At 43.5% G+C, this 23,109-nt stretch overlaps 1 protein-coding gene across 2 annotated transcripts; it reads left to right on the forward strand.

Moving 5' to 3' along the window:
• Positions 1-1,427: 1,427 nt before the first annotated feature.
• On the forward strand, positions 1,428-20,786 carry map2k4b (mitogen-activated protein kinase kinase 4b). Of its 2 annotated transcripts, XM_079577984.1 has the most exons (12): positions 1,430-1,680; positions 5,154-5,189; positions 9,134-9,236; positions 10,875-11,049; positions 11,852-11,971; positions 13,284-13,403; positions 13,480-13,531; positions 13,680-13,807; positions 15,431-15,508; positions 15,587-15,735; positions 16,082-16,127; positions 20,118-20,785. In XM_079577984.1, exons 1-12 carry the CDS (start codon positions 1,572-1,574, stop codon positions 20,229-20,231), a joined length of 1,230 nt encoding a protein of 409 aa, XP_079434110.1. In that variant the 5' UTR covers positions 1,430-1,571; the 3' UTR covers positions 20,232-20,785. The 2 variants fall into 2 exon arrangements, with proteins under 2 accessions (XP_079434111.1, XP_079434110.1); XM_079577985.1 differs by lacking the exon at positions 5,154-5,189 and having other exon boundaries at positions 1,428-1,680; positions 20,118-20,786.
• The last annotated feature ends 2,323 nt before the right edge of the window (positions 20,787-23,109 follow it).

A 23,109-nucleotide genomic window follows, 5' to 3' on the forward strand; every position in this document is an offset into this window, starting at 1 on the left:
TCAACACAGACTTAACAATAACGCTTTAATATTAAAAACTCTTAAAAATGTTTTTACCTGTGTGTCGTAGCCACCACACACACAGTCTGGCTCGACACCACCACACCACGGGTTAGAAGCGCTGTCTAGCTGAAAAACTCTGTGTGGTCCTACCATAAAAATAACCAATTAAAACCCACCAATGGATAAAAACACTCAATTCAAACAAACAATGCAAACAGTCTAAAACAACTTACCAAACAAAACCCACAACCACGCACGGCGTGGGCCCAGCAAACACTCTGGCCTCCCACGGAAACTGGCACCTCACGGGAAAACACGCCCTTCCTATTAAATCCTTTGTGGTCTGTGAGGCAGCAGCGACCCCTTGAGGTAGGCTACCACCATTACATCAAGAAACTTAAGACAAATCTTCCTTTTACTTTTGAAACTTTTTATTTGGGTTAAATTGAGTTAAATCAAAATAATTTGAACTTTAAAATGTTAAATACTATGCTATTAGCAGGAAAAAGGGTGTTACAAGAAAATGGATAAAAAACAGATGTGCCAAAAAAAGAAACTTGGTTTGATGCGATGCATGATATTTACATAAAGGAGAAGTTGACATACGCTTTGCATTTGGAAACAGAAACGTTTGCTAGAATATGGAAAGGATGGTTGGAGTTTATTAAACCATTAAGATCAGACTTTATTTGAGAGATCCTGTGTAACTCTACCAATTTTTGTTCAGTTTTACTCTTATTTATTTTTTGGTTTGTGTTGTGTGTTTTGTTCTGTATATATAAAAGGGGGCGAGACCAATTTTGCTATTTGTAATGACATTGAGTGTGGACTAAATGTTTTAGGTTGAAGGACGCTTTTGTAAATGTGAAATTAGTATTTTGTGTTTTGAACGCTCATAGTGCTGTCATTGTTTTGTATAATGTCTGACAAAAATAATTTAAAAAAGATTTTAAAAAATAAATAAAGTTTACTGTATTTATTTATTTATTTAATTTGTGCATTTTTTCCCTTTTTTCTAAATTTGTTCTATTTTTTTTTTATTTGACTACTTCTTATATCTTTCCCCCTTTAATTGTTTGTATTATTCATTGTTATTCATACTGCTGGCACATTATCCTGTTCTTTTTTGTTTGCACATTATCCTGTCTATTTGCACTCCCTGCGTGTTTCTTGAGAGCTGATGAAACAAGTAAATGTGTCCAATGTGATATCAGTAAAGTTCTATCTTATCTTACATATTTGGGTGGACAATAAAAGCAAAACAGAACGTGGTGTGTGTTTGGAGACCTGTGATAAGTAAATCGCTGGTCCAAGACGCCTATCGCATGCAGTTAGAAATGCGAAAAGTTTCGAAAGCACCGCCACTCTGCGGGCCGAGCGGCCGTGAACGCAGCTGCGCTCAGACCGTGCGCTCAGACCGTTGCTCAGACGTGGCTCTGGTGCGTGTGACGCTCGTGGATCTATGGTGACGCTGTGTGCAGTGGCGCAGTGACCCGTCTGAGGCAGAGAGGGCGAACTTCACTCACTGCACTGCAGCCTGAGCGCTGCTGTCGGAATCCACCACAACAATGGCGACTCCCTGTCCCGACAGCAGCAACACGGGCAACAACGGCGGTGGTGTCATGGGCTCCGCATCGCACCAGTTCCAGCAGCACAGCCAGGGCAGCGGCATGCAAGGTGAGCCCACTGCCAATGTCTCCTCACAGCGGAGGGAAGGGGAGGAAAGGGAAGCGTAGCAAGTAGCTTTCCCACAGCTAAAGCAAAACCCGTGGTCAAAACAGACAGCAATAGCGAACACTTCCTCGGTGACTTTTCAAATTAAAGTACGAGGCAAGGTTTGGGTCGAATCAAGCTCCTGGGCCCCCATGTGCTTACAACAAAATCTAATCACAGCCACACTTGATTTGAAGTTTTTGTAATAAGTGAAGACAGTACACGCCTTAAGTGTACGACAGTCACATAATCACAGACAAGAAGAATCACTGATCAGATTTACACATTTTTGCTAACGGTCTAAAACACAAAAATATACCTCTAAACGAATAAAAGTAAATCCTGAATATGAAATATAGTATATAGTGTGTGCTGAATGGTTTCGTAAAGTAGTAGTAACGCCGTGGGTACAGTACGGTGAAGAGATAAAGCTTTTATTGTGAAGGCGCAGTGAGCGGATTGCCTTCCCGCAGCGGAAAGTGCAGGTTAGCATTATCAGGTTAGCATCATCGCTAACTCGTCTTCCCGGCCTTATTACTCCACTCCAAGCTGCCTGAACCCCCCAAATCTGTTCAGTGGTATACACGATAAGAAAGAATGTCCCAGAGAAGCCTTGAATAAAACCCCTCCTGTGAATGAAAGGTTAAGGTTATACTTTGTGTGAGCTCACGTTAGCTTCCAGCAGGCCCTGTGGCTCTGGCACACATATCTATGAAAACAGAAAATCACTTCAGCACAAGAAACACTGGCCCAGGCTCTTGGTTCTGTCCTCATTCTTTATCTCTGTGTTTTTGTATGTATTATATTTAGTTACACTCGGTCTACGTGAGCCTACTAGTTTATAATGACGACAAGCTAAGGTGCATGTTTACAGTCGCCACACTGATATCGTTTCAATCCAAGTTATGTCACATCATTGTGAGCAGCTGGTTTATGTTGAAGTGGGAACCTGTCGTCATGTTTAATCTTTGGTGGTTTAGTAGGTTGGGTTCGAAGTTTTTAAAAGATCCACACAATAACAATGTTAATCCTGGTCAGTGGTCTGTTAATGTTTGTGTCTTAAAGCAACAATGGCAACAATGATGCCTTTATGAATATTATGATATTTTGTTACCATGCAAACGCCTTAGTTTATAATGGAAAAGATGCTAAGCGCCAGTTTTTGTGTGTGTTTTGTTGGAAAATGAGAGATATTGAATAAGACCATTCTCAGCCCGCTGCTTCACAATTAGCAAGGCCCGTAGCCAAAATAGGTATTATATACGGCTGGGCAATTATAGAAACAAAATAATCCTGCTTATTTTTCCCATATTGATCGATCTCGATTTTCGATTTGATATTTTGTTTGAAAGAAAATAGCAATAAATGTGGTCTTTCCTGGACAAGCATGTAAACAGACACTGCAGCCAAACTGAAAACTGCTGCTAACTCATCAACAAAAACAAACTCCACACTTCTAATGTCACAGTACAACATCCCCATGTCACCCCTTCACCTGGACAAGCAACACACAAACATCTGCAACTCAGAAACATCTGCAACACATAAACATCTGCAACACATAAACATCTGCAACACACAAACATCTGCAATACACAAACATCTACAACACACAAACATATGCAACACATAAACATCTGCAACACACAAACATCTGCAACACATAAACATCTGCAACACATAAACATCTGCAACACATAAACATCTGCAACACATAAACATCTGCAACACATAAACATCTGCAACACATAAACATCTGCAACACACAAACATCTGCAACACATAAACATCTGCAACACATAAACATCTTCAACACAAACATCTGCAACACACAAACATCTGCAACACACAAACATCTGCAACACACAAACATCTGCAACACAAACATCTGCAACACACAAACATCTGCAACACACAAACATCTGCAACACACAAACATCTGCAACACATAAACATCTGCAACACACAAACATCTGCAACACACAAACATCTGCAACACATAAACATCTGCAACACATAAACATCTGCAACACATAAACATCTGCAACACATAAACATCTGCAACACATAAACATTTGCAACACACAAACATCTGCAACACACAAACATCTGCAACACACAAACATCTGCAACACATAAACATCTGCAATACGCAAACATCTGCAACACGCAAACATCTGCAACACGCAAACATCTGCAACACATAAACATCTGCAACACATAAACATCTGCAACACACAAACATCTGCAACACATAAACATCTGCAACACACAAACATCTGCAACACATAAACATCTGCAACACATAAACATCTGCAACACATAAACATCTTCAACACAAACATCTGCAACACACAAACATCTGCAACACACAAACATCTGCAACACACAAACATCTGCAACACACAAACATCTGCAACACACAAACATCTGCAACACACAAACATCTGCAACACGCAAACATCTGCAACACACAAACATCTGCAACACACAAACATCTGCAACACACAAACATCTGCAACACACAAACATCTGCAACACACAAACATATGCAATACGCAAACATCTGCAACACGCAAACATCTGCAACACGCAAACATCTGCAACACATAAACATCTGCAACACATAAACATCTGCAACACACAAACATCTGCAACACACAAACATCTGCAACACACAAACATCTGCAACACACAAACATCTGCAACACACAAACATCTGCAACACACAAACATCTGCGAAGGAGACTCAAGAAATTAGAATGTTTGAAGAAAGTCAGAAGAAGAAAACGAGCGCATGTTTAGCCACGACGTCACGGAGTGAAGCGCTAACAACTTAATATGTACATAAAGTGCATTTAATAGTAAAAAAGATGATCAAACTTAAAATTCACTGTTAGCATGCCAGCTAATCCACCGCTGCAGCCTCAAAACAAATCCACATGGTCCAAATAGCGATCGATAGTTTTGAAGGTATAAACCTCTTCGTCCCCATGTGCGTCCTGGTCCTCTGAGGCTCCTGAGTGTTTCTGTTTTGCCCTTTAGACAAATTAGCGCAACTTTGTAGCTGATACACGTAAAATCACCAGGTCCTCTCCTCTGGCTGCCGCATGTGCCATCCTGTGCTTCCTGTTTGTTTGGGCCGAGTGTTTCCCTGGGATTGACCTGACAGGCGCTGCAGCATTGCGACGTCCATATTTTTTTTCCAGACTGCGACAGGTCTGGCCAATTCTCCTTGATTAAAAAGCACCACGCGATTATTGTGATCGACCTTTATTAACATCACGATTAGATTAAAATTCGATTAATTGCCCAGCCCTAGTATTATATCATCATCAACCAACAAAAATGTATTTAAAGTCCCACTCAGAGTCTTTTGTAATTGAGGTTTGTCTGTGATTGTGTCCAGAATCAAATGTTGTATCTAAACCTTACAGAGCCCAACAGCTGCTGGAGATGTCAGAGTGAAACAGGTATTTGTCTTTTTAATATCTCTGTGCGGGATCACTGTTTATGTAAAGGACATTTGACAGTGGACACAGGTCTACTTTAAATGGATCTTATTCAACTTTTCCCTTGTGTCCTCCCTTGGTTATTTCCCTATGCTGCATGACATTTATGTGTATATATATAATATATATATATATTTAAAAAAATCTTCTGTAGTTGTTCATAAGCTCCACAGTAGACAGACCCCGTTTATCAGACCTGAAGCAAGCAAGACATGAAGCAGGCAAACCCCTTAAACAAATGATATTTTATGTCAGTACACTAGTTTTACTGCCTATAAGTACGTATTATGCAATAAGTTGTCAGTTCTTTGCATCATCAGACCGGATTCTTTTCTTTCATTTAGCTCCAATCCTATTTTTCATTATCTCAAAAGGTCTTCAGTTCAGTATATTCATCATGTAGCTAATGCTTATAGAAACATAAATAATTGAGGCTAGCGTTCTAAACACTGATCAAAGTATGATTACAACTTTTGTTTTTGCTTCCATTTTTCATGAGCGGAACTCAAAGACAAATCTTTCTGCAATAGATTGAGCTGCACAGCACACACCATGCAACACCGGTGTTACTGAATTCAAACCCGAAAAGCTGTACAGCATAGCCTTGTGTTTGCACTGCTCTGACAGGGTCCGTGTTGACCCAAGCGTCCCCGGTCTCAGGACATCTAAATCACACCGCACTAAGTCCATGGTGGCCAGTAACGTGTTCTGTGTGCTGCAGGGTTTCAGATAAGCCTGTCTGGAGTGCCCCCACGTAAGCATCAGTCCTGCACCCCTGTCCTCCTGATATGGGGCACTCAGTGGTGCCTGTTCTGGGGCCCCTGGGTGGAGCCCATGAGGGTGCCTTGTTAAGCCACATTCAGTAATAAAACAGCATTGTGTAATAATGATTAAAAATATTCTGTTTAATGTGTAATAAAACTCCATTTTGTCAATTTGGTCTTAACGCTAAATAACGCAATTATTCTAAAAGTCCTCTCATTTACAAATGGGACACAGCCAATGCGTTTCCTCTGCAATGTGGTTTTCGTCTCAACACATTTTGAAATATATTTGGTAACTACACACTTTTAAGCAGTTTGTAATGTATTTGTAAGTTCCTCCATCATTGACGAAAACAACACTGGGTTCAGCGAGTAATGATGGTCCAAAACTTATTTGTCTGCAGTTTTGGTCTACAGTTTCAGTTTTGAATATCAAAATTTCCCCTCATCTGTTTGATGAATGTTTGTAATTCATGCACACGTTATTGTGTTTGTGGCCTTAAAGATATAGCTTTTTTAGTTTTTAAAACCGCATTAATAAGCATTGTTAATCAAGCACCTAAATGATTACTTAACTGTGTGGTCTGACTAAGTAGGGCCGGGTACCTTGAAAAAAGATACTATTGAAAAAAGTATCAATGGCAGGTACTGCCATTTTTACCCAATGTTTGGCCAATTTTTCCCAATTCTTCCCCCATTTTTTTCTTAATTTTGTCCCATTTTTTTCCTAGTTTTTCCAATTAAAAACATTTTTTTTTTTTCCTTTTCTCCCATATTTCCCCAAATGATTCCCCATTTAAAAAAAAAAAAATTGACACTGGAGATAAACCCGATATTGTAAATTCGAGCCCTTACTGAGCATTCCCATAAATGTAGTCGTTTTCAAATTTCTCAGTGATACAAAATGCATTTTTATTGTACACATAGTGAAAGTGATTTGGTCATTTTGAAGTGTTGTTACACAGTGCGGTGTTATTCCACACACATGTGGCGTGGGGCCCTCAGTAGTCTAACGCTGTTTCCTTTCACACTCTCTGTCTCTCTGTGTGGAGCCTGTCGGGGGCCTCTCTTCTGTGTTCTGCTCTTGGACGGGCCGGTGAAAGGAAGCCCCTGTACACTACTGAGACACTGTGTGGTGCTCTGGTCTGGGAGTCTGTCCACTGTCTGCTGCAGGAGCACATGGGTCTAAGGCTGTTCAGGCATGGCCACGGGCCCAAACCACCCAACACTCCACACAGCACTTTCATATGTGGCTTGGGTCAAGTGCTGTCCAGGTGTTGGTCTGTACAGGCTCAGGTTTATATATTAGCACATATACTAGCACTTGTAGTACAGTGGTTCTCTGCTCGTGCGGCTTTGGAGCCCACCCCCACCTTCAATGTACACAGCAAACAAGCAAGAGCTTAATGGGTCAAAAATATTCAAATTAAGAATATCCAATTAAAGTTTTAGAATGAGTTTGGCCAAGTAAAAAAAAATGCCTCTGAAAAACAAATAAACCTTCTGAGATGTTTTTTTCTTAATTTCAAATGCCAGTCTGCAAGATTCCAAAATGAGGAGAGAGAGACATTTTAAAGGAACAATCTAAGTCCCTCCCCCTCCCCTCCTGATTGGTCCTGAAAGTCCCTCCTCGATTCCCTGTGTACATGATTGACAGGCCGGCTCACAGGAACGCTGGTCATTGGTCAAAGTGCTGACCAATGAGATTAGCTGGGGATTAGTTGTTGAGATCAGCAAGGGGACTTTAGATCTAATGTCATTATGTAATAATACCCAGCCCAGTCATCAATTAAATGCAAGCTATTCAGTTTGTAAAACATTTAAACTTACAGACTATCACTTTAAGTGTAAAAAAAGTAATCCAACTGGCAGGTTTCTTTGACTCACTCCTTCAAATATATTTATTTCAAGAAAATATCTGTATCGCAACAAGCCAAGCTCCTATTAAAAAATACTGTTTAAATGACAATCATTTAGCAGTTTCACCCTGTTTAGTTATACTACAATTAAAAATGTTTTGTCTACACGATTATATAGAAGTGGAATAAAATGAGTTTTGCTTTTCAGTATCGTTAATGCAGACATTTGTGGGTTAAAAACAAACGTACAAATAAGTAGATATTCTTATTTGAAAGCCTCTTGAGCCGTGGTGAGCTGGACCTAAATGTTTAAATGTTTACATTACTGTGAGGGTGTCATTCTCTGAAAGGATTTGAAACAAGATGATCATCAATTTATCAAGTCAATTTGCAAATCCCCTGACCCACTGAATGGTCCTGTGACGACCGACCGGTGGGTCCCAGCCCACCAGTTGAGAACCTCTGTGCTGTGTGCTACTGCATCACCTGTAGGTGTGTTTACAGGCGGGAGCTTTGGGAACCGTCCGTGTCAGGGCACTGTGCTTGTGTTCAGACTGCAGGACAAACTCAGTCAGGATCCAAAACCATGTTGACTTCACAGGGTTTACTTTTACAGTCATCTGAAAATAATGTTTTGTTTCTACCAGAAATTCTAAAACTATTGAGGATCCTGGAGCATAATAGAGGTCACTGATGCTGGGTCACTGAAAGGTCAAATACGCACACACAAAAATTAAAAAATTCTCCTTTTAAAAGTTCCTTGATGTAGATTTAGAAGAGTGATCCTGGACAGTCTGCTAATATACAGTGTCTGGTCACAAATGTCCCTATGGGCATCATAAAGAAGTTTACCTTTCCTTTTCTCCAGTAAAGTACACATCCAATACAATGTTTGGAACATGTTTCCAGAGACTGTCAGTCAGGAGCTCAGTGTCAAAGCAAGGCTCCTCTCCTGTTGTCCCGTCCTCACACATGACATTTTCACATGACTGTATGAAGGATGTGCAGGATGTTTGTCCCGGCTGCTTCCATGGGTGCATTATGAGGGGAATGACCTGTATGACTTGTGCCTGTTGATGTGGGGCTCCTGGAGCGCTCTCCTCACAGCTGAATCCATCTCTCAGCAGTGTCTAAGCTCACAGATACATGAATGACATGGTGCTTTAGTAAAGACGGGTGCAGAAGGCCTGGTTTGCCGGCCCGCGGAGCGCTCCACGAGTCCCCTCTGTGACGGCTGCTGGTGTGCTGCATGCTGGAGACGGGATGTTTGTTGGTTTTCCAGGTAAACGGAAGGCTCTGAAGCTGAACTTTGCCAACCCCCCCGTGAAGACCGCCACCAGGCTGCAGCTGAACCCCACAGCGCCCAGCTTCCAGAACCCCCACATGTGAGTCCCTACACTCCCACACCAGCTGTGTGACTGTTTCATTATGAAAACCCACCAAATGCTCTGGGTTTGTGTTCTTGGGCAAGGCACTAAAGCTTCACAATTAAATGCATTTGAATTGCAATGGCAAATTTAATGGATGCAAATATCTTTATGGATAAAGTACTGGGTAATACTTGCGTTTACATTTACTCAACTACATGCTTGGGATGGGACAATAATTACATTTTGGGTCAACGATTGTATTCGCCGACATAATTGCCATTCATTTAATGATGATGTTAAAGTGACAAAAGTCAGGTTTCCTCCGGTCAGGTTGGCCCACTATGGCGGCGCGCAGAGTTGGCTCAGGACTAACCCAACACCTGAAAGCACTTACTTGGCTTCATGTTAGTGATGGTATTTACGGCTCTTTACTTAGAGCTGAGTCTTTGGGATCCGCTCATTTCAAAGAGCCGTTCAAAAGACTGGCTCCTTTTTAACTCACAACATCTAAGATACGATCGATAAAACGGTATTTTTATTTATTAAAAACATCTGAAATGACAAGATAAATTTCAATAATAAAATCTCACGCCACTACTAATAGAAAGAGGCTGCACCTGTCAAATTATTTTTAGTGCATTTAGGTTTGACTTCAGTGCAAAAAGCTGTTCTCAATTGAGATCGGGTTTGAATCGTTCACCTTAAAGAACCGTTCAAAAGAGCCGCTGGGTAATGAACGTCAGAACACAGAGTAGAAGAAGAACTGTCACAACTGTAGACTGAAGACATTCAATGGACACATTATTCACCAAACACTTCAACAGTTTAGTTTAGCATTATTTTATTTTTTTCCAATAGTATGCCAGTATCACTGATTGCGATTATCGAAACCAAGCCATGATCCGAGACCGTGCTGCACTTTGTCAGGTCGTATGTTCACTGTGTGTGAATAATGTGGTTCCTTGATGTAAAGCACTTTGTGTAAAAGCGCTTGAGTTGAGACCATTTACCATGGCCCATATACAGTATGGTCATGTTCAAAGCAGCCAGGGGGAAAACAAACTGAACTTTCTTTGTTGAGTGTAAACCGTGAAAATGATTCACGGATTTACTTTGTCCAGAAGAGACGAGGAGGTGAGTTTATTCTTCAGACATAACGGGACTAAAGCAGAAAAACCTCTCAGTGACCAGGCTTTGACTCTCAGTCTGCATGAAGGCTAACTCTGCCCTGTTTTTCTGCCTGTCACCTGTGGCTCGGCGTGAAGCATAACGGAGTGTAGTAAGACTCATTTTAAGGACAGTAGATTATAAATAACTGGCACAACTATGGTGCTGTGATGTCATCGTTTTAGGAAAAGTTGCAGAGACGAGATGCGTGAGATCTTTCCACGCTGGGACCTAGTTTGGAAAATGTTGGCTTACAGACCCCAAAACGCCGCTTTCGTGTGGATGATGCGCTGGATTGATAAGATATGTTTGCGATAAGCTTGACTTCGTGTGTATAGAGCCTCAGTCTGTTCTTTGTCACTACTTTTCTAATTGATGAACCACATTAAATGGATTGATCAATGAACTGATATCCCAGACCCCCCCTGATGCTGTGTTGTGTGTGGTTTGGACTCTGCTGCTCTAACACCCTGCTCCGCACTGCAGAGAGCGTATGCGCACACACAGCCTGGAGTCGTCGGGGAAGCTGAAGATCTCCCCGGAGCAGCACTGTGACTTCACGGCAGAGGACCTCCGAGACCTGGGCGAGATCGGCCGAGGAGCGTACGGTTCAGTCAACAAGATGGTGCACAAGCCCACCGGACAGATCATGGCGGTCAAGGTACGGGTGGCTCTCTTCAAGCACTTCAAAGACCATTTTGGGGAAACCCTTGAAGTTCCAATTTTTTCAAATAAATCTATGTGGAAACATTGAATCAGTGTTATGATTAACACCATCTTCTGAACATTAGGAAGTGTATTTGTTTTCAGGTGAAAGTTTATATGTCACCTTGCCTAAAACCTAAACATTAAACCCTTTTGTTATGCCTGTAGTGTCTCCCCTTAAAGCGATTTAGTTAATATTTGTAATCCCTACCTTGCTGGTCATGTTGTGGTAGTTTTTTTTTTAGAAAGTAGGCTGCATTAGTACAAGATCAATGATATACAGGATCATGCGTTCTTATTTCTTATTCCTTTTATGTTTAAAATCAGATGCAAAAACATTTGTAGTCATCATAATCAGAAAGGGTTTTATTGCCATTATCAGTAAATCTCAAATAAATATATATATATACATATATTTTTATTGTGCAGAATGAATCAAAGTAGTATAAATCTAAAGTCCAGAAGGGCAAGATCAAATAAAATATCAAGATATAGTAAAAGGAGCACAACATAGACCACAGATCCTTTTCTGTTCTAGCAGTGTTTCATATTGGAGGACAGGGACATCTAGTGGTAGTAAAGTGCTACAACAGTTCTATTCCTGCAGTACAAATACAAGTCTGCAGTCGCTTGCTTATGCATGTAGTGTGTGTGTGTGTGTGTGTGTGTGGTTGGCACTGAGCCTTTGTTCATTCATTCAGCCGTAGGGCAGCTGTGGCTACAGAAGTGCTGAGTGAAGTGTGTAAATGTGTGTGCAGAGGATCCGCTCCACGGTGGATGAGAAGGAGCAGAAGCAGCTGCTCATGGACCTGGACGTGGTGATGAGGAGCAGTGACTGCCCCTACATCGTGCAGTTCTACGGCGCCCTCTTCAGAGAGGTATAGGAACTTATCGCCAGGATGTTCCCCATAAATACTTCCAATGGGAACTTAAGCTCGGAAACTATGGGAATTTAAGAAAAATGTAAAACTGTCAAAGCGCTAAAAAAAACATGTCCATTTTTGTCTTCAATGAAGGTATTCAAGTCGTCTTCTGTATTCAGTGGTTCAACCACTGAGTTCAGAAGACGACTTGAATACCTTCATTGAAGATGGACAACTCCTGTACGACTGAGAGCTTACACAGACATGTAATTGTTTGGTTAAATAAACAATTAGAATTAATGATTTTTTTATGGTTTTTGAAAAACATGCATTTGAGTGATGTCACACCCCCAGACCCGTACAGGAAGTGCGAGGATGATATCGTCAGGTCAAAACACAACAGCTACATTCTGTTTAATACTCTTTCTAATCAGTGCTGGAACAAACAGCAAAGTCTTATTTGATGATCTTGTTTTATGACACTTGATCGGTTAAATCCACCTGTCACTCACTCAGATCATGACAGATGCTGACCAGTACTGTCCGAGGAGTGTGCGGGGCCGCAGAATAACAATGTTCAGAACAACAACCATGTAATATTGTAATACTGCACAGCTGTATTACAATGATAAATATATGTATGATGGACACAATCATGGAACGAGTTTATTACTCCATTTACAAAAGTCACAACACAAAACACTGTCCTCTTCAAACCCCGGTGCTCAGACATCGCCCAAATGATTTCTTTGAGACTTTTCATTTCTGCTGTGATGAATATTTCACTGTAAAACTCAGTTTATATAAGCCTCAAGAAACGACCTTCAGTTCATTTCCTGTTTGTTCCAACAAATTCCCATATATTCCTGTTAATTCCCATAATTTCCTGTTAAGTCCCATGGAACATTTCCCATGTTGAAAAGTCTCACAATTTTGCAACCCTACTTATCACACCAGGACGTTTTCTGCTTAGTTTTCATCTTCACTTTCTCAGCAAATCATTTCTACTCGCGCAGTCCTATCTTACAGGGGGAGGAAAAAGTATGTGAACCCTTTGGAATTTCTCCTGTGAATGTTTACATGCTATGGCCAATAAAAAATGACAACATGTAATTGTTTTGATGGTATTGGCTCAAGCAGACATTGTTTACTCATTCGTGTGATTTAAATAAAGATCAGACCACATTTTATGACCAATTTATGCAGAAATGTAAGAAATTCCAAAGGGTTCACATACCTTTTCCTCCCACTGTACATGTTTCTTCACGATGATGGATGAGAAAGTTTAACAATACAAAAGTTACAAACTGTCCTCTCTTGATTTCAGGGCGACTGTTGGATCTGTATGGAACTTATGGCTACCTCATTAGACAAATTCTACAAATATGTATATTGTTCATTAGATGATGTCATTCCAGAGGAAATATTAGGCAGAATAACATTAGCGGTGAGAGGATTCTGCACATTTATTGATTTGTTTTCTATGAAATGTCATTGTGAACACGCGTCTTTGTCCTCCGCAGACGGTTAAAGCACTGAACCACTTAAAAGAAAACTTGAAAATAATCCACAGAGGTGAGTGAGCGAGCACTTAGCCCTGTCCTGGATGAGCACCCGTCATTGTTCTTGATGCGCTCATCCTCTTCTGCTTTTTATTGTTTTATCATCTTCAAAGACTTTCTCCATAGTTCTAACCCTGTAATGCTTTCACCTGGCTCTGCAGACATCAAGCCTTCCAACATCCTCATGGACCGGCGAGGCAACATCAAGCTGTGTGACTTTGGCATCAGCGGTCAGCTGGTGGACTCCATCGCAAAGACCAGGGACGCGGGCTGCCGGCCGTACATGGCGGTGAGGACTAGGGCTGGGTACCATTAAACAATACCAGTATGTTATCTTCTACTGGTATTGACAAAATCAAAGTATCAAACGCAGGCACCGTTTTGATGCTGTTGATCCAGAGACAGCATTAAACGAAGTGACTTGTTTTTTTTCCCCCTTTTTTCCCTCAATGTTTGCCCCATTTTCCCCACAATTTTTTTCCTTATTTTTGTCACAGTTTTTTCTAATTTTTGCACTTTTTCTTTTGTTATTTATTATATATTATTTTTATTATTATTATTATTATTATTTATTATTATTTTCCCTATTTTCTCGCCTGGAGGCTTCAGGGAGTACTGACTTCCCCTGAGCTTCTACTCACCAAAATGACTCAAAGTTTAAAGAGCAAGTGATAATAAGCTGCAACTGATATATCATTTTTGACAATATGACCTCTATGATCTATAGCAGGGGTTTCCAAAATACAGCCCGGGGGCCAAATGTGGCCACCAGACCAATTTTTGCTGGCCCTTGATGCACATCATCAGAGATGGTCCTTTTTTGTTTGAAATGTAATAATTTTACACATTTCAAACCTAACTTTCAACATTGTATTGTGAGACCGAGCTGGCATGAAGGCTTTAAGCATAAATAAAGATATGGGGCACCATTTAAACCTCTGCTAATTGAAGGTTTTGCAGCACTGACCACCGATCTATGGCCCTTCATCCCGTGTACACTTCAATATGCGGCCCCTGATCTATAGGCTATAAAATAGTGTCACACTTATCAAGTTGAAAATCCCCTTTGGTCGTGTTAGGAAAGGAAGGACGTTATTATACAGTGTCCTTCACAGACATGGTCACAAATCGCTTTTCATGCGACAATGTACATTCACTCCATATTCTGAGGTTGCAAGCGACATAAGCAGCCACAGCTGTCCTTGGGCAAACTGACGGAAGCAAGGCAGCCAATCTGCACCATCGGCTTTCCGACCTCTCACTCACGCTCACATAATGTACATGTTTTTATTGATGGGGAAACCTACGCAGACACGGGGAGAACATGCAAACACAGAATGGCCCCGTCCGGCCGGGGATCGAACTCGGGACCTTCTCGCCGTGAGGGACGAGCGCTAATCACTGTGGCACCGTGACACCCAACATGTAGATTATAATTAACTCCCTCTTGTGCACTTGGTAGAAATCCTTTGGTCTCTGGGCTTTCTGAAAGTAGCCCCTGATCAAACATACTGTATATTCAGTCTCACAATACAGTATTGTCAGGAACCTTTTCTACGTATTACATAGGGAGCAAACTACAACGACCATGATCCTTTGCTTGCTTTTGATTATGCGAAAGAATTAGTTTTATCCTTCAGTGTATTGGAAAAATCCTATATCTGTTTGATCTTTTTTATTGATTGATTGAACTTGCTAGCTAGTTATTGTTAAGATTACTGGGACAGCAAATGTCGGCTTTGCTCGCCACCGGCGAGTATTGTAACGTTCCTACCTCTATGGCTTCAACATGATCATAATAAGCAAACACATGCAATAAAGAAAAGATGAGTGCAATTATTAATATTCAAAGGAAATAATGACCCTCCCTGACCTCTGCTAACATGTTTGTAAACTGAAATGTGTATTTCAGCCTGAGAGGATAGACCCCAGTGCTTCCAGACAGGGCTATGACGTGCGCTCGGACGTGTGGAGTCTGGGCATCACCCTCGTGAGTGACTGCTGGACTAAATTGCACGTAAAACAAAAGAACAGACAGTTCTAACTGTTGTTTTGTGTGTGTTGCCAGTACGAGTTAGCCACGGGCCGGTTCCCCTACCCCAAATGGAACAGTGTGTTTGACCAGCTCACACAGGTGGTGAAGGGAGAGCCTCCCCAGCTCAGCAACTCAGAGGAGCGGCAGTTCTCCCCCAAGTTCATCAACTTCGTCAATCTATGGTGAGAATATGAATATCACATATTTTTGTTGGCAACCAAAAACATAAATGTGCAGAAGATTGATTTTAATATTAACTTCTTAATTAGCCTTGTATTTTGTGCTTAATTGTTTCACACAATTAAACCTGATCTCCATTAGCTGTAACTAGTAGGGATGTAGCAATGCACCGCGGTGCAAACATCTGACGATATAGACCGTACCAAAGTGACGGTGCAAGTTTTAGTCTATATTTCTTAATATTTAGGAAAGTGAAAATGAAAGTCACCACCAACGTTTCGAGCTCTACAATTTTACTTGCTACTACAGCTCATACATACTTTAATGACACCTTTCTCCTCTCTGCAGCCTTACCAAGGATGAATCCAAAAGGCCAAAGTATAAGGAACTTCTGGTATGTATTTATAAAGAAGCACGTCTTGAATAGACCTAATGTATGTCGCACCTGGCTTTTCTACAGGCATTAGGCTCAAACCGCATCAAAAAAGCTCATCATAATAACTGACCCATCCACTCTCATTCACCCACCAGTGTCTGACACTGAAGGCAAGAGTTTTGTGAGTGAATTTGAGTGGCTCTATGATGCGCTGCATATTGTAATGTATTGGATGGGAGACCGTTTAGGAACACCAGGAAGCCTAGCGAATGTAATGCATGAGTGAGTGAGTGGTGGTGGTCGGAGGGGCCGATGGCGCAGACTGGTTGCCTCGCTTCCGTCAGTCTACCCCAGGGCAGCTGTGGCTACAATAGTAGCTTACCACCACCGAGTATGGAGTGAATGAATAGTGCAATGTAAAGCGTCTTTGAGTGTCCAGAAAAGCGCTATATAAAACCAATGCATTATTATTAGAATCAATACATTTTCTTATCATAGAGTACATTTCTTTTCCCCCCTTAGATCTGAATTGTAAAATCAGTATTTGTGAAAGTGTGTGCGTCTAAATGTCGCAAAAATGTTAGAAGAGGCTCTGCACAATTTTTATTCACTCACACCATATCAAAATTGTGACGTTTTGGGCCAAATGCCCTTCATCGGACATGTCCGAGGACCGGAAACGTCACAATTTTGAGTATTTGAGTAAATACAAATTGGGAAAGTTGTGCCCTTTAAAAAAACTTTATTGATCATCTTGTCATTGTATGTAGCTGTATGTAGCTGTATGTAGCTGTACCCCAGCTTTATGACAGCAAGTTTAAAGACCTCTGCTTGAAATGACATACTGTCAGCCGCACTTCCATCGTCAATGTAAAGTGCTTTTGCATCATGCGCTTTACTGTTATTTTGGATTAATTAAATACCATTCAAATAATTCGCCTGACTGACGGTCTGTTACCCGCCTGACTGACTGTCTGTTGTCTGCCTGACTGACTGTCTGATATCCACCTGACTGATGGTCTGTAACCCGCCTGACTGACTGACTGTTGTCTGCCTGACTGACTGTCTGTTGTCTGCCTGACTGGCGGTCTGTTATCAGCCCGACTGATGGTCTGTTACACGCCTGACTGACGGTCTATTACACGCCTGACTGACGGTCTGTTACCCGCCTGACTGACGGTCTATTACCCGCCTGACTGACGGTCTATTACACGCCTGACTGACGGTCTGTTACCCGCCTGACTGACTGACTGTCTGTTGTCCACCTGACTGACGGTCTATTGTCCACCTGACTGACGGTCTGTTGTCCACCTGACTGACGGTCTGTTGTCTTCCTGACTGACGGTCTGATATCTGCCTGACTGACGGTCTGTTGTCCGCCTGACTGACGGTCTGTTGTCTGCCTGACTGACGGTCTGTTGTCCGCCTGACTGACGGTCTATTGTCCACCTGACTGACGGTCTATTGTCCACCTGACTGACGGTCTGTTGTCCACCTGACTGACGGTCTGTTGTCCACCTGACTGACGGTCTGTTGTCCACCTGACTGACGGTCTGTTGTCTTCCTGACTTGCGGTCTGTTGTCCGCCTGACTGACGGTCTGTTGTCTTCCTGACTTGCGGTCTGTTGTCCACCTGACTGACGGTCTGTTGTCCGCCTGACTGACGGTCTGTTGTCTTCCTGACTGACGGTCTGTTGTCCGCCTGACTGACGGTCTGTTGTCTTCCTGACTGACGGTCTGATATCTGCCTGACTGACGGTCTGTTGTCCGCCTGACTGACGGTCTGTTGTCCGGCTGACGGTCTGTTTTCTTCCTGACTGACGGTCTGTTATCTGCCTGACTGACGGTCTGTTACCCGCCTGACTTACGGTCTGTTGTCCGCCTGTCTTACGGTCTGTTGTCCGCCTTACTGACGGTCTGTTACCCGCCTGACTGACGGTCTGTTGTCTGCCTGACTGACGGTCTGTTACCCGCCTGACTGACGGTCTGTTATCTTCCTGACTGACGGTCTGATATCTGCCTGACTGACGGTCTGTTGTCCGCCTGACTTACGGTCTGTTGTCCACCTGTCTGACGGTCTGTTGTCCGCCTTACTGACGGTCTGTTACCCGCCTGACTGACGGTCTGTTGTCTGCCTGACTGACGGTCTGTTACCCGCCTGACTGACGGTCTGTTATCTTCCTGACTGACGGTCTGATATCTGCCTGACTGACGGTCTGTTACCCGCCTGACTTACGGTCTGTTGTCCACCTGTCTGACGGTCTGTTGTCCGCCTTACTGACGGTCTGTTACCCGCCTGACTGACGGTCTGTTGTCTGCCTGACTGACGGTCTGTTACCCGCCTGACTGACGGTCTGTTGTCTGCCTGACTTACGGTCTGTTGTCCGCCTTACTGATGGGCTGTTACCCGCCTGTCTGATGGTCTGTTATCTTCCTGACTGACGGTCTGATATCTGCCTGACTGACGGTCTGTTACCCGCCTGACTGACGGTCTGTTGTCTGACTGACGGTCTGTTTTCTTCCTGACTTACGGTCTGTTGTCCGCCTGTCTGATGGTCTGTTGTTCGTCTGACTGACTGTCTGTTGTCCGCCTGACTGACGGTCTGTTGTCCGCCTGACTGACGGTCTGTTGTCCGACTGACGGTCTGTTTTCTTCCTGACTTACGGTCTGTTGTCCGCCTGTCTGATGGTCTGTTATCCGCCTGACTGACGGTCTGTTGTCCGTCTGACTGACGGTCTGTTATCCGCCTGACTGACGGTCTGTTACCCGCCTGACTGACGGTCTGTTGTCTGCCTGAGTGATGGGCTGTTACCCGCCTGACTGACGGTCTGTTGTCTGCCTGATTGACGGTCTGTTACCAGCCTGACTGACGGTCTGTTGTCCGCCTGACTGACGGTCTGTTGTCCGCCTGACTGACGGTCTGTTGTCTGCCTGACTGACGGTCTGTTGTCCGCCTGACTGACGGTCTGTTGTCCGCCTGACTGACGGTCTGTTGTCCGCCTGACTGACGGTCTGTTGTCTTCCTGACTGACGGTCTGTTGTCCGCCTGACTGACGGTCTGTTGTCCGCCTGACTGACGGTCTGTTGTCCGCCTGACTGACGGTCTGTTACCCGCCTGGTTGACGGTCTGTTGTCTGACTGACGGTCTGTTTTCTTCCTGACTTACGGTCTGTTGTCCGCCTGTCTGATGGTCTGTTGTTCGTCTGACTGACTGTCTGTTGTCCGCCTGACTGACGGTCTGTTGTCCGCCTGACTGACGGTCTGTTGTCCGACTGACGGTCTGTTTTCTTCCTGACTTACGGTCTGTTGTCCGCCTGTCTGATGGTCTGTTGTCCGCCTGTCTGATGGTCTGTTATCCGCCTGACTGACGGTCTGTTGTCCGTCTGACTGACGGTCTGTTATCCGCCTGACTGACGGTCTGTTACCCGCCTGACTGACGGTCTGTTGTCTGCCTGAGTGATGGGCTGTTACCCGCCTGACTGACGGTCTGTTGTCTGCCTGATTGACGGTCTGTTACCAGCCTGACTGACGGTCTGTTGTCCGCCTGACTGACGGTCTGTTGTCTGCCTGACTGACGGTCTGTTGTCTGCCTGACTGACGGTCTGTTGTCCGCCTGACTGACGGTCTGTTGTCCGCCTGACTGACGGTCTGTTGTCCGCCTGACTGACGGTCTGTTGTCTGCCTGAGTGATGGGCTGTTACCCGCCTGACTGACGGTCTGTTGTCTGCCTGATAAACGGTCTGTTACCAGCCTGACTGACGGTCTGTTGTCCGCCTGACTGACGGTCTGTTGTCTGCCTGACTGACGGTCTGTTGTCTGCCTGACTGACGGTCTGTTGTCCGCCTGACTGACGGTCTGTTGTCCGCCTGACTGACGGTCTGTTACCCGCCTGACTGACGGTCTGTTACCCGCCTGACTGACGGTCTGTTACCTGCCTGACTGACGGTCTGTTGCCCGTCTGACTGACGGTCTGTTACCCGCCTGACTGACTGTTTTGTTCTGTGCAGAAACACCCGTTCATCCTGATGTATGAGGAGCGCCCCGTGGATGTTGCCGGTTACGTGTGCCGCATCCTGGACCAGATCCCCTCGTCCCCCATCTCCCCGATGTACGTGGACTGACCCATTCTCCAGCCACCCATAACTCCGCTATCCCCACTCTGACCACTTCACTCGTCCCAAAGAGCCACAGAACTGCGATTGCCTGGTGCAATTCTCCCATAGATACTATGCTTCACGTGGATTCACTTTAGCCCTTCATCCGTGAAAGAAAAAAAACTTGAAGGAATAAAACCATGGTCTTAGTAAAAACTCATCTTTTGAAATCCACGATAGATATGAGCTTGTACCAAAAAAGAGCATATTGGAGTGTGCTTCGTGGCCTGTGTGTATGTATCCGTGTGCTCACATGAATATGACGTACGCCCCCTGATGGTCGCCTGCTGTGGGAGAGACTCGTGTGCGTGGCTTTACTTTTGGTTTTGAATATGCATTCTGTGAGTTTGCCTTGGAAAATGAAAATTGGGATTATGTGACAGCAGAGCCAGTTTACTCGCCTGAGGCAGCGCATTATTGACAATCTTTGACGCAATTAGAGTCGACACACGGTCTCATTGTTTTTCTCATGCTATCCGTTTTTACAATATATAGTTTTTAAGGTCAATACTTTTACTGCAGTACAAATAAAAAGTTAGATACACATTTCACATCCTTTTTTCAGCAGAGGAAACACTTTAGCTGCTCTCTGACCTTCACCAACCTCACTCGCGAAGATTCAAAGGCCTGATCATTTCATCGACTAAAATTAGACTGAAAGTAAATTAAAAGTGCTTAATGAAGAATAAAACCATGACTCCAACCTCCGGATATAAACGAAATTGAAATGAAAGGAAGGGACTAACGACTAAGACTGAGGCAACGATCCAAAACACGCCCCTTATGACCATCTTGACACTGAAAAGGCCTCAAGTTAGTAGTGGGATTTGGATGAGGACCTAACCTATTTAAATCTCTTACTTATTGACTGAATCCATCAAAGTTGGTCATGTCTGAGCCGCTCACAGCATTTCGTCAACGACATCGATATCTGTAATAAGATAAATGCTTGTATTTGAGTCTATTTATTGGGTGAAATGTTATACACGGTGTGGCTTTAACGACCCGGTACCGATGATTGTATGATAACATATGTCTATAATGGAAAAGCCCTGTACAAATGAGAGCATACACAAATAAATGAACATGAGCATTCAGTCAGTCTATTATAAACTGTCCCCGCATTCGTCTATCCGCTGTCATGGATGTAAAGCAGGGTAGGGGTGAGTGCACATCAGCTGCTCTTCAAGGACAAAACCCCTGAAAACATGGTGGAAGAATGCACTGTCCGAGCTCCTTTAGGGCGCTGACGTGTTTCAACTTGGCATGGTCTTCATCAGGGCTTGTGATTTCAGAAACACAGATGTGCTGTATATAAGTGTCCACCAATCACCAGCCCTGATCAAGACCATGCCAGGTCAAAACAGTCAAAAGGACTTTTATTATATAAGAGACATTGCATTCTTTCTTCATTCCTGCAGTTCTTCTGTGACATGTCCAACATGCTTCAATCTGTTTGAACACTGACATCAAGAGGTCAAACTTTATTATTGTGAAGTCTCATAAATACGACTGAAGAACCAGCACGATCAAACCGATTTGTGCAATAGTCATTTCAAACAGGCGTGTGGCGTTTTCATTATTTGCACACACCTAATATTGAATCAGTCCATGGCTGAGAAGTTTGAAGTCCGTAGGTGCTACTTGTGTGGAGATATTGTCGCACCAATGGGAGAAAAATGCATTTTGAGAAAATGTGATGTCAAAGTAAAAAGTCTGCATTGTAGGCCCTTCATGAAGTGCGTCTGTATTTGCGACTTTGGGGTGACTTTGGGGTGACTTTGGGGTGACTTTGGGGTGACTTTGGGGTGACCCTGGTGCGGCGAGTGAACTGGCTCTGCACTCCGCCTGTTAGGAGTTACTCTGGGACTCATGTAAATGTGTAAATAGCCCGATGTAAATGATGTTCTGGAAGGGGGAGGGGGTCAGCCAGGTCTGATCACAGCCACGTTGCTCCTGAGCCCATGACCAGTCGCAGCATCACAGCGCCACACGCAGGAGCAGACAGGGACTACAACAGGAGACACTGAGCAGCAGAGGGCCAGTGTGGGGGGAAGGTTTTTAGATCCACACTGCGTAACATTCCAGGTCATGTGTTCCTATGTCACAAGAGCGACTGAGAGGAAGTGAGAGTCAAAGGTCACTGATAGTGTGCGTGATCCTAACACTCTGCTCTTCTCTGACCAAAGCATTTACCTGAGTTTCAAGCTACATTGACTGTGGTTGTGGCAATGACCTGGGAGAACTCTCTGTCCAGATGATGGCGCTGTGTGTTTTTGGAGTTCTGGTTCGGCTTCTGACCCACTCCCCGGTCCCTCAGTCCGCGCTGGGCTTCACGCTCCAGGGTACATGATGTAAAAAATGCAATACTAGAATGTTCATATTAGAATGGAAGAGAATATTAAGGGAAGTGAATTCTATTGTATCTTTATTGAGGTTTACGAATAAAGTTCCCATGGACAAAACTCAAGTGGGCTTTTTGTTCTTCTTTTCTATCCACACCAGTGTAGATACAGTTACCTTGAAAACATAATCTGATTACTGATTATTCCTTTAACACGTAACTTAGTTACTTTACTGATTTACTGGACTTTTAAAGGTAACTAAGGTAGATTACTAGTTACTTTTTTAGTTACATTCCACAGCTTCCGACTTATTGTTGAGATTAGTCTTTTGTCCGTATGCTACACCGTAGTTCTGTACGGCGTCCACTAGAGGGCACTACATTAATCCGTTTCCAAGACGATTCCGACCGGTGTCTTAGTTCATATCATAATGGTGACAATAACCGCCTCCTCCTGCATCCGCTCTGCTGCCACCTCCTGGTGGGACTTTCACTGTGTTT

This window comes from Gobius niger, assembly GCF_951799975.1.
Source record: "Gobius niger genome assembly, chromosome: 19".
In the NCBI taxonomy this organism is placed as follows: domain Eukaryota; kingdom Metazoa; phylum Chordata; class Actinopteri; order Gobiiformes; family Gobiidae; genus Gobius; species Gobius niger.